We start from the raw sequence: 12,196 nt of genomic DNA, 5'->3' as shown, positions 1-12,196 counted from the left end.
GGCTTCACCCAGCCTGTTGTAGCTACAGGGGAGAGTGAACCAGCAGATGACGACCCGACTCCCCCTGACTTTAGAGTAAATGATTCTTGTACTATTCTATTTCTTACATTTATAATCTTCTTACATGTGTGCACTCTTAAACCGGCTGCTAGAAATCCTTCCCAGTAACCACCTGTAATACATATAGTCTGTATAGTATCCTATGGCCTGGCTGACCGCTAGCTTAGCCAAAATTCTTTAAACATTGACCGGCTTCATTTGCAGATTTCTACCTCCAGAAATGCCTGGGAACAGGAAGGGTATTGAAGGCTTTGGGCAGCTCCCCCACACGTGCAGTTGCCACGTGTCTGCAGGAGACTTGGGGGTTCAGTGCGGAACAGGGGAGTGGAGAGGGTGTAGAGGATGGCCACGCTCCAGACACACCAATTGCGCCAGAGTGTGGGCTGTGACAAAGGGTTATTGGTTCCTTGTGGTACCTGCACAGGGAAGGGTTCAGTGGCCAAGGAGCTCTTCCCCTGGCACCACTCGGTATTTGCCCTGCGGTGTGGCTGCCCCAGCTGCCATCATTCTAGCTTTCAGGAGGGGACAGTGGGTAGGAGGATGGTGTACCTGGGCCTGGAAGCAGCCCAGGAAGGCATGCTCCTCCCCTGCTCACTGCTGCCTTTTGATGGTACTTCATCCCGTGGGCAGGGACTGCAAGGGAGGCCAGCAGCACTGCCCTCCAGCTGGGGACTCCTGGGCCCCGAGCTGGGTGAACGTGTATTGAGCCAACCAGCGGTCTTTCCTGAGTGGTGGCCATTGGATATCAGGGTTCATGTAAACTTCATTGGTTTGCCAGTGTTGGAATCAAGCATGAGGGTCAGAAGGGGTACACAGAGCAGTCCTGGACATGTCGCGCCCCTGCAGGACTTCCCAGCTGGAGTACTGCAGCTCTGGAGAGGCAGGAAGGGGGTGTGCCTGGGACTGCTGCCCGGGAAACTGGTGTCCTCCAGGAAGAGTTCTGGTGAACCAGTAACTCGGCAGCATGAGTGGGAAGGGGACTTGTCTGTCAGGCTGCAGCAGACCAGCAAACCCCAGAGTGGGCAGCCTGGGCTCTGGGCCTGCACCATGAGCACATCGCCAGGACCCCTTGACCTCTGTCCTCACTGGTGTGTACCTCAGCAAGGGAGGACTCCTGGAGGGCAGAGCAAGGGATGCCCAGAGGAGCCTGCACAGACCAAGTCATCTGGCCAAAGGGCTGTGAGTCTCCTCCTGGGCGGTGGGGCTGGTACCACAAAAGACAAAACCCAGGCTCCATGTGAGGCCCGTTCTGTAGGGAAGCATTTATTGTTGCTCCAGGCCTCAGGATCTCCCTGGACAGAAGAGCAGCCCCTCAGAGCATTTCGCGCATGGCCTTGCTCAGCTTCTGGATCTTGGTCTTGGCAGACATATCAACGTACTTCTCTCCGATGCGGACAATCATGCCCCCCATGATGGACGGGTCCGTCTAGGGAAGGACCAGGAAAAGGCACGAATTAACTTCAGCAGTCCAGTGACTGGGGCAAAGTGCTGGAAAAGGGCTAACATGCCACCCAGGCAAGTGACACACACACTGAGAAAAAGTTAAAGGGCAACTGGGCTTGGAATTGGAGAATCATTTAACCTTAACCTGAATGCAACACTTACCCTACAGGCAATCAGTCTAGAATCTGACTTAGCCTCCACCAAGACTTCTGAAAGCCATTCCCAGTTTGTAGGAATCTGGAAACGCCCCCAACACAAGACCTACCTTGACCTCCAGCTTCAACACCTGGCCCTGGCTCAGGAAGCTCTTCAGCACGGTCCTCAGTTCTGACACTGTGGCTTCATCTAGCGGCTAGAACACGGGGAGAACACGACCTTCACACACCCCCAAAGGAGCAGCCTCCGCGGGCAGGGGCAAACCTGGCAGGCGCATGGGGAGCCCTGTTCTCACAGGGTTGTGTGCTCACCTGCCCGAGAGGCCCTCATGAGCACACAGGGTTGCTGGGTCGCTCAGGTGTGTGGCACCTTCTGCCCACACAGGTCCCCCCACCTGTGCTGATGGAGAGGCTCACCCTGCAAGCTCTCCCTGGGCACTATTCCCCTGTACGGGCAGCTGTGTCACCTGCTCCTACAATTTTCAGCTCTCTCAGCCGGGACTGGGGCTTCCAGAATCTCCGGCATGCCCCTTGTCTAACTTTCGGGGAGACCCTGGAGCCATCCCTCTCCTGCACGGACCAAGTTCCCTGGGCGTCCACACTGCACTTGCTCCTCTCAGCCCCCACGCTTCCTCCAGTGTTGGTCAGCCTGCATGAGCCGAGGACAGCTCTCGGTGGCTTGGTGAAGATCTCAGAACTGCTCCGTTGGGCGGTGGGGGGGTGATGGTCTGTGAGCACTCCATCAAAGCATGCTGGGTGGAGGCCTCACCTCTGTGTGAGACACGGACCTGGAGCTATTTCACGCTCCTGTCCCCTCACTGGTAGACGGCGTGGCCATGGCTGCCTCCCTACGCTACATGGTTAGCAGCAAGCAGCACCAACACAGTGCGATCCTGTGGAGTTGGCCAGCAGTGAGACACACACAGAAGTGGATAAAAGAATGACGCTCCCCACAGGGCAAGGACAACTCCCCATTCACAACTTCTCAATGCTCAAGGTCTGTCTGGGATGCTCACGTCTGTCTGGGATGCGCATGGTGGTGGGTGAAGCGCAGCGGCTGCTGCCTGGTACTCACAGACGCGGTGGTCACCGTGCAGGGGACTTCTCCACGGTGGACGCTCATCATGGTGGAAAAGGCGGAGATGACTCCCTGGGCGTTGGTCAAGCGGCCATTCTCAGCAAGCACATCTGGAAAAGGGAAGGGGTGTCGGGGACACAAAACTCCCGGGCACAGATTAGTCTCATGTAGTGGGTGCACTCCAGGCGCACTCAGATCCAGGGCCCCACACACTGCCTTCGGGGTCCTCCGAGACTCTGAATGGACTTCTCTCATGTGTGGCTGTCCAGTGACCGCTCTGGGTTGGAGACCATCCTGCCCCTGAGGCAGGAAAATGGGGGCTGAAGGAAGATGGAAGAGGACAGCCCTCGGGTCGTTCTCGGCTCTCATGGACAAGCAGGTACTTGGGGAACGAGCAGACTTCGTGCCGTGGAAGACAGGAGGAGAGGCATGCTAGGAGACAGGTGAGAGCTATGCCAAGCGACCTTCAGCAGAACTTGCCACAATGGAGTCAAGACAAAGTGGCGTTCTGGAGTGTTCTCAAGTGTTCTTTGTAGGAGTGCATGGCAAGCTCTTCCAGCACCCAGCGGGGAGGATTCTCCTTAGAGCGGACATGCCATGTCCTGTCAGAACTCAGCCCGCAAAGTGACATCTGCATTTACGCTACAGCTGGAACTGGCGGCCTGCGGGGGCACTTCGAGGTCTACAAGGGATGTAAGCGTCCTATCCCTGGCAGGACCCCGGCTTTCCTCCTGGGTGCACACCACTGCCTACACAACTGGAACTCTTTCCCAAGGGTGCGCTGAGGATGGCTCCTCGGCCACCCTGCCCAGACTGGCTGGGCACCAGCACCAGGGGGGCTGCTGATGCCACAGTAGCACCAAGCAGGCCGGCGTCTGCTGATCGTCCCCATTTGCTGCCAGCTCAGCTGCTGGGACTGCATCTAGGAACCCCACGCGGGGAAAGACCCAGGACTTACTCATGAGGTTGGCTGTGAGTGGAGAAAACCTCTCCTTTGTGGTGATGTCATTGAGGCTCTTCACCTTGACTGAACGCTTCACATAGGGATTCAGAATGGAAGCAGCCAACTTGGGCTCCTTCAGGAGTTGCTAAAAGTACCAAGGAAATGCACCTTAACATTCTTACAGTACAACCATCCCAGCTGCCCCCTCACCGCCTTATTAATCATCACTCTCAAAGCGTGAGGCTAAAACCAAATAATTCCTGCCCACTTTCCTGAAAACGCTAGTCAGTGATTTCATACAGAATAATAAAAAAAAGATGTTCTTTGAGAACACTAAAACCAAAGCTTCTCAATTCACTTTTGCTTTTCAAGAAAGATTATAAAAACTAAACAGGCAAAATAATTAATTCACTGCCCATTTTAACATATCCAACATGGCCAGATTCCATTTCTCACAGCCATGCTGCCATCAAGGGCGGCTCCACAGAAGGGGCTCCGCCTGTGCTAGCCCCTGGAGGGGCCTCTCCCACAACCCCAACTCCACTTGCGAGAGACGGTGAATGCTTGCAGAACAGCCTTAGTGAGTGCGGGAGGAAGAGGGGATGGAGGCTGCGAGCGCTGTGGCAAGCCAGCTGCCCTCTGAGCCGAGCCATATCTGCTCTGGACTGCGGCCTCAGGTGCGTCCTCCCAGCTGCCTGCTCTCTGCACCATCAGGCCAGGGATCCTGGGAGCCCACAGCGGCTGCTTCTGGTCAGGTGTGCATTTACCTGCCCATTACCTGCCTGGCACCTATGCCCAGGCCATTTGCCAACACACTGCAGTCTCTGGTTCAGGCTGCCAGTTACACAGGGCCAACTGAAACCAAAATCCCCACAGAGTAGACCTTCAGCAACAGCACTTCCCAATGGTGATGGCCTGTGTGTGGGACAGCATGTCCCTCTCAGGCCCTCCTCTGCCCCGGAGAGCTCTCATTTCTAGTCTCAAGGTCACTGCCCCTTCCCTTCCAGCACCTTCTGACTGACCTCCAGGCTTCAGCCAGCCCTGTTCCATCTCTAGCTGGCCGGCCACACTCCCCGCTGGGAGCACAGCTGAGTTTAGAGTAGACATAACTGACGCAGAGCAGATGAGATCCACTGTAGCTGAGCACGCCAGCAGGAGGGCCTGACCGCTTCCTGCCCCTTCCTCGAGAGCACAGCTGGAAATACTCAGAGGTCATTGGCCAAGGGTGCAGAGACTCAGCGAGACCAGGCGGTGAAAAGGCAGGCAGAGATGGCTCCCTCTAAGGTCAGTTTATTTATCCTTTACGTTAAAAAAGGCAGCAAGCAGCCCCGGCCGGCCTGTGTTCAGCTGCCTCTCTCCCCTCTCTTGGTGGGAACAATGTTAATGACAGCCCAGGGAAAGGTTTCAGAGAGAAAACAAAGCAGTAACCCAAACCATCGGTTATATTAGAGACCATCTGAGAAACACTGGCGGAGAAGCATGGACTTCTGCAGGTGACCGTCACATTCTCTGCTGGAATGGCAAGTTGGCTTCACATTCTGGAAGTTTCTCTCCTCTCAGACTGAAACCTAGGCTCCTTGAATGAGTATCCTCTTATGCACCTGCTTGTTCCTGTCCCATAATTACAGAATCAACACGAACACTGCTGATTTTTCGGGGGCAGCTTTTTCTCACAAGCCATACCTCATTAGGGATGCCTAGTTAAAGACCTACAGGGCAAGAGCACACCGACAGGAACTTGGTGTGTAGCGGGAGTGACACTCACCGAGACGCGCAGCAGCTCCTTCTCCACTTGCTCCAGTTTATTCTGTTTGGATGCGGCAGAATAGAGTGCGGTGGCGTAGCGGCCTTCCACACCGTACACCTGCACGGGGGGCTTGCAAACAAGAGGGAGACAGTGTGACACGGTCAACAGCGGACCTGCACACATTTCCTACCGCCTAGGGTGGCATTCAGACAGCTGTCCTGAAGGGAACTTCTCGATGATGGAGGTCGCCCTGTCAAAATCCACGGGTTCCAATTCCTCACGCGGAAAGCGAGGGGCTCAGTGGACAGCGTCCACAGCTCTTGCAGCTCCACCTCACAGCAATCCGGGACTTGAACTCCTGAGATCTGGCCAGCCTTCCTCCACAGCCAACAGTTCGCAGCAGGGACAGTGTCTAACAGAATCCTCCTCCCGCCTCCGGCCCAGGCCCGAGGATTCTGTCCAAGTGGGAAGACTGGGAATAGAAACTTCCCCTCCCATGCACACACGCACGCCCCTCGGCTTCACCTACCCTCACAAGCTTGGCAAACGGCCGGGCCACTGATGTGCTGAAGCTTCGCACCTTCAAAGCAACAAAGGAAACAATCAAACCACAGGCCTCCAAGGCTCTCTGTCAGTCATTCCATGTTACCCGTTAAAAATGACTTTGAGGGTCCGGCGGCGTGGCCTAGTGGCTAAAGTCCTCGCCCTGTATATGCTGGGATCCCATATGGGTGCTGGTTCTAATTCCGGCAGCTCCACTTCCCATCCAGCTCCCTGCTTGTGGCCTGGGAAAGCAGTCGAGGATGGCCCAGTGCTTTGGGACCCTGCACCCACATGGGAGACCTGGAGGAAGTTCTTGGATCCTGGCTTCAGATCGGCACAGCACCGGCTGTTGCAGTCACTTGGGGAGTGAAACATCGGACAGAAGATCTTCCTCTCTATCTGACTTTCCAATAAAAATAAAATAAATCTTTAAAAAAATGACTTTGAAATCACCATGGCAAGCTGGTCATTGTCACCCAGGGGTCCATCCCCACCCCGCCTTTCCCAGGAGAATTATTCTGGGTTGTCAGGAAAATTGTATTTCCAAAAATTTTCTAGTTTGTCAAGAAGGAGCTGAGGCAAGCACCCAGTCAGTTCATGTCTTAAAAAAAGAGTTAAACAATTCTGGGTATTTGCGGTACCACACCCTGAGCAGGATTTTAATCCTGCGTGTGTGTGTGTGTGTGTGTGTGTGTGTCGGGACGACGACCCTGCTTATGATCTGTAACAGAGGTCCTTCAAACTGAAGAGCTCTAAAAATCAGGCTGAATGCCGCTGGCCGCAGAGTTCAAGTTCTAAGCGGTGGTGTCTTGTCTTTCAAAGGGCAGAGTCGGAATGCCCAGGGTGCAAGGCTCCCAGACCGCGAGCTCCGGAACGCACCGTATTTAAACTCATTGATGGGAAAACCATTTTCAGCGCTGATGGGCAGACGACCGCAGGCGACAGGGCCGATGCACACAGCACTGTCTATCCTCCGCGTGGGCTCGGATCCCCACTCCACCCTTACCTCAGTCAACACGGAAACACGATCTGCAGCACGGGTGGCCCCGGCCGCTCTCCCCCAGCGCCCCTGGAGCCGAGGGTTTCCGCCGCGCCTGCAGGCAGCCCCGCGCCCGGGACCCTCACGGGCGACCCAGAGCAAAGCCACGGCCGCCTCACATCGCCCGCGCTCGCCAGGCCCCACGGCGTCCTGGGGTCGCCAGCGGCGGCCTCGAACCCTGGCGCTCAGGGTCTGGGACAAGTCTCTTCTGGCATGTGTGTGGGGGTCCTGCCAGTTGTTTTTTCCTCACCTGTCGGCTGAGCCCTGACACCGCGGGGGCCGCCATCTTCTCGCGGGCAGCTGTAGGTCAAACCCGACCAGGGAAGCGAAAACGGGTGCGAGGGCGCAGGCGCGCGGCAGCGTCGCCGCTTGGCTCTCTGGGAAGTGTAGGCCCGGGCCAACACGAGACATGCGCAACGACCACCTCAGGCTGGGAGTTGTAGTCTTCGGAGGAAAAGCTCTACGGGTGGCGGCCCGCAGGGAGAACTGAGGCTCGTGCGGTTGCACCTGAAAAGGACATTCTGAGCTGACCTTGCAGCGGGCTGTTTTTGCAGTCGCCAGTGGCTGAATGTGGTAGCTTTTCTTCCATGTCATGGCTGTCGCTAGCATCGTTAGCGTGTTCCTGTCTCGCAGGTGGGCCTCGCCCTTCCCTGAGCCGGGACGCGCCCTCCATGCCCCGTTCCCGTTTGTGAGGGCGTGTGACATTCTGGTGACCGAAGGCCGGTTTCCTAGGTAGGGTAGATGATGACGGGGGACGAGGTAGGAGAACCCTGACATCAAAACGCAGACCGCACGCCGCGCGGCACGTGCCTCGGCCTGTGTAAGAACAAGTCTTCTCCAGTGACTTTCCTCTGCCTGGAGCGGCTCTGAGCCAGGCTAGAGGGATAAGACGGGGCTCCCTGAATCGGCAAGGAAGAATGTCTCATATCTGTGATAGGAAGGTGCATTAGCCGAGCCTTTTTAGTGTCGTTTTCTCGTCATTCCGATTTTTTTTTTTAATGGACTAAGGTAGGAAAAAAAAGTGATTGGTTTCTTTTCTACCACCAGAGGTCGCTGTTGTCCATGGTTTGGTGTATCTTTCCCAGCCTGGATTTCCAGTTGGTTTTGTGAGCTGGACCAAATTTCTCTGTTTTAGTTTTTCTTTTTTTAACTTTTTCTTCTTTTTAAAAAAGATTTATTTATTTTTATTTTAAAGATTTATACACACACACACACACATATATATATATATATAGAGAGAGAGAGAGAGAGAGGAGAGACAGAGACTAAGATCTTCCATCCAATGATTCACTCCCCAAGTGACCTCAGTGGTGGGAGCAGCACTGATCTGGAGCCAGGAGCCAGAAGCTCTTCCGGATCTCCCACGCCGGTGCAGGGTTCCAAGCAGTCCTCGACTGCTGTCCCAGGCCACAAGCAGGGAGCTGGATGGGAAGCGGGACTGCCAGGATTAGAACCGGCGCTCATATGGAATCCTGGCACATTCAAGGCAAGGACTTTAGCCACTAGGCCACCGCACCAGGCCTGTCTTCTAATTTCTAGAATGAGTATTATAGTAGTACTCCTTTATATATTGTTAGGAAAAATAAGGACAACAGACATAAAGTACTTAGAACATTTGCCAGAGAGAAGACATTCAATTATGAGTTAGTTCTTTATTTTGTGAAATTGTGTTGTTGTTGTTCTAAATACATAGTCACATACTGTAACAGTGCTTTCCTTTTCAGTTAATATAACACTAAAAGATACACATTTACAAAAGGTTTTCAAGTTCAGGCAAGGGACTGAACTTGAGTTCAGATGCAGCAGTTTGCGGTTAACATACCTCTTATTATTATTATTTTTAAAGGATTTCCCAGGCCATTTTAAAAATGTATGTATGTATGTGTTTATTTAATGTGATTCTTTTTTTCTTGTATAAATTTTATTTTTGATCATTTTTACATATTTGACTAAGGTGTGAGGGGTCAAGGGCTAGAGGAAAATGGGTGAGACTATTGTTTTCACATTTTCCTCCTTCCTTCCTATATCTGGTAGAAGGGGAGACATAAGAGAACCGCCCCCCCCCAGCCTCCCAGCCATCCCAGGTTCTACGATGTGGGGCATGCTCCGAGGTCCTGCTCAAGTGGTTTTGATGGTTCAACAGTTCTGCATTGCTGCCAATCTTGCCACTCCAATCACGATGAAATCTCTCCGGACTCCACTGGCTGACATAGTCCAGCTTACAGACTCCGCTTGCCCAGGCATTCACTGCCAACACTTGGCTGGGGTAGTTGGTCGATTTGTTCTGTCCTCCATCCTCTGTTGTGGTACCAGGTGTCCTCTGCAGGCTCCAATGGGCTGCCATATCCTCCATGTGCATCTGGAGATGCTGTCCACTGCTCCATCTAAGCCACTGAGGAGGCTCAGCTCTGACACATGCACTCCAGGGTCAGACCATGGAACCTGCAATTCTCCCCATGGTTGGAGTTCTGAGTCCAGAAGTTCAGTTTTGGGGGATTCCCAAAGAAACTTCATCTGAGGTGATCCCTGACCTGATTCTTGTGTGTGCATGCCAATATGAGGTATGGCACAGTCCGTTGTCCAAAGCAGCTTTTGCGCACACTATTAGTTGTACTTGCTGGGTCAGTTGTCTCCAGTCCTGTCTTCTACGCAAACTAATGAGTGTTGCAGTTCAGTCTGATCCTGCCCACCGCACACTTAGCCTCCATGCGAACCGGTGGGAGTTATAGCCTAGTTGGAGCCATCTGCAGCAGCCCCACCAGGCCTGCCCCCACCCTTGTTCCTGTGATTGCCAGTATGTACAGCAGACTGCTCCAAACTGTCTCATATCCCATTCAGCTCTCATATGTGTCAATGGGCATTGAAGCCTAGGTCAGCCCAACCAGCCCCACTATCCAGCCCATACACGTGCCAGCAGGTGCCACTCTCTGTCTAGCCGTGCCTATCCCAGTCCTGACTTTCATGCTCACCAGGCAGAGTGGTAACCCAAGAGGGAGGTACTCACTATTTCCCTACTGGCCCACTCCCACTCCTGGATCTTGCACGCTGAAGATGGTACTGCAGTTGAGCTCCACAGAATTCCCCCCCACTCCCACCCCCGTGTCAGCATCTGCCAGCTGATGCTGCGGCAAAGCCCAACCAACCCTCACCCACTCTGGCTTATGGATGCACCAGTAGGTATAGTCTGCCTAGCCTGGCTTGTCCCCGATCCAGCTTACATGAAGGCCAACAGGTATTGCCCAGCCTGGTCTGCCCCCAATCCCAGCTGTCACACTCACCAGTGGGAATAATGGCCCAGCAGGGGAGCTCTCTGCAGCCCCCTACCAGGTTTGCCTGCTCTCTCCCAGGTCTCATGTGTGCTGGTTGGGCGCTGTGGCTCAATCTGTCATGGCCTGCCTAGGCATTTGCCAGTGGGTGTTATAACCAGGCCTAGCCCAGCTTGTTCTCAGTTCCTGTTCACGCTAGTGAGGGCTACAGCCTAGCCCAGCCTAGTCAGTCCCCAGTCCCAGCCCTGATGTGAACTGGCTGGTATTGTGGCCCGACCTGGCATGACCCACACACCATTCTGGCTCTCAGGGGGTGATATGAACTGGTCTAGCCTGTCTCACCTCTGACCTAAGTCAAAGGTAAACTTGTGGGTACCATAACCTGGCCTGGTCCTGGCTGCTCCCTGTCTTGGTTCTCGTGCTCACCTGCAGGGGTGTGTCCAGACAGAGGAGTTCCCCAAGCTCCCCCAACAGAACCTGTCCCAGTGCCAGATCTCACGCCCACCGGCGGGTCCATTTGCCAGTCCTACTTAGCCCACCTCCTGTCCTAGCAGGAACAGTAGCCTTTCCTGACTGGTCCTCACCCATTCCAGTTCTTACTATTGGGTGCTACGGTCCAGCCAAGCCTAGTCCACACCCAGACACAACTCACACGTGGCTCAGCAGGGGCAGACACCTAGCCCAGCCCATCCTACACCCACCTTGAGTCTCACGGTCACCAGTGGGTGCTGGAGTCTAGCCCAGTCTGGCATACCCCAGACTCAGTCCATACTCGTGCCGAAGGGGAGACTGCATCCATGTCCAGACCATACGCAGCCCCCACTTTGGCCCCCATGCTCACCAGTGGGACCCACAGCCTAACCAGGGCATCCCCTTAGCTCCCCAACCAGGCCTGGTCCCAGCCACAGATCATGCGCGTGCCAGTGGTTGCTCTGACTCAGCCTCAGCTTGGCACAGTCTCTCCCCTGTCTTGGCCCTTGCCTTCAGAAGCTGCAGCCTGGCCTAGCCCAGCCCAACCCCGGTCCCAGCTCTTGCTGGCAGGTGCTGCAAGCTGGTCCTGTTCAGTCTGTTCTCATCCCTGGCTCATGAAAACCAGTAGATATGGCAGCCTAACCCAGCATGACCTGCACTCCATTCTGGTTTCTGCTCTTGCCAGCGGGCTATGGTACCCTGCCTGGTCCGGCCCTTTCCAAAACTAACTCAGACACTTGCCAGTGGGTGGGGCTACCCAGCCCAGCCTGCCCAATACCCAGGCCCGAACCACGTGCTCATCAGTGGAAGTTATGACCCACTAGGGGAGTTTCTCAGGTTTCCCCATTCGGGCTACTCCCAGACCCAGACCTCATTCATGTCAGCAGGTGCTTGACCCTTACACACTACAGCCTGCTCCTTCCGGCCTGCCCCACACCCTGTTTTAGGGTACTCATGTGGGTGCTGCAGCCTGAACCTGCCCCACTTGTTCCCAGCCCCAGCACTGGTGAGCACTGGTGAGTTACATGGTCATATCTAGCTCAGCCCATTACTATCCCAACACTCAAACCCACCAGAGGGACTTGTAGTTCCATAGGGATTCCCCCACAGTATCCACCCCCGGACCTGATTCTCTTGCTTGTTATTTGGTGTCATAGCCCAGTCTGATGTGACCCATTCCCTGATCTGACACTCCCTGTCAGGTACTGGGATCTAGCCCTGCCAGACAGGCCCTCAGCCATTGCTTGTGTGTACGCTGGCATGTGGTGGTTAACCATGACACACCTCTTGGTGACTCATGTCCCCTATTAGAGTGTGTGGCTTTGAGGCCCAACTCTGCTTGGAATTCCAGCTTCCTGCTCACGTGCACTTTGCGAGGTGATGGCTTACACTCTTGAGTTCCTGGCATGATGTGTGAGATATGAGCTGAGTTCTGGGCTCCTGACTGGTCT

The 12,196-nt window shown here is 54.6% G+C and overlaps 1 protein-coding gene across 1 annotated transcript; it reads right to left on the bottom strand.

The window, feature by feature from the left end:
* Positions 1–1,303: 1,303 nt before the first annotated feature.
* On the bottom strand, positions 1,304–7,363 carry ATP5PO (ATP synthase peripheral stalk subunit OSCP). The gene is made up of 7 exons (XM_004594127.3): positions 7,259–7,363; positions 5,956–6,006; positions 5,445–5,555; positions 3,695–3,824; positions 2,734–2,846; positions 1,769–1,855; positions 1,304–1,486 (listed from the first exon to the last, which is right to left on the bottom strand). The coding sequence occupies exons 1-7, from the start codon at positions 7,292–7,294 to the stop codon at positions 1,373–1,375; spliced, it is 642 nt and encodes a 213-aa protein (XP_004594184.1). The 5' UTR covers positions 7,295–7,363; the 3' UTR covers positions 1,304–1,372.
* Positions 7,364–12,196: the final 4,833 nt, after the last annotated feature.

The sequence above is a fragment of the Ochotona princeps genome, chromosome 3, assembly GCF_030435755.1.
Source record: "Ochotona princeps isolate mOchPri1 chromosome 3, mOchPri1.hap1, whole genome shotgun sequence".
NCBI classification, from domain to species: Eukaryota; Metazoa; Chordata; class Mammalia; order Lagomorpha; family Ochotonidae; genus Ochotona; species Ochotona princeps.
The sequence above is the reverse complement of the archived record's forward strand: the minus strand, read 5'-3'. Positions and strand labels throughout refer to the sequence as shown.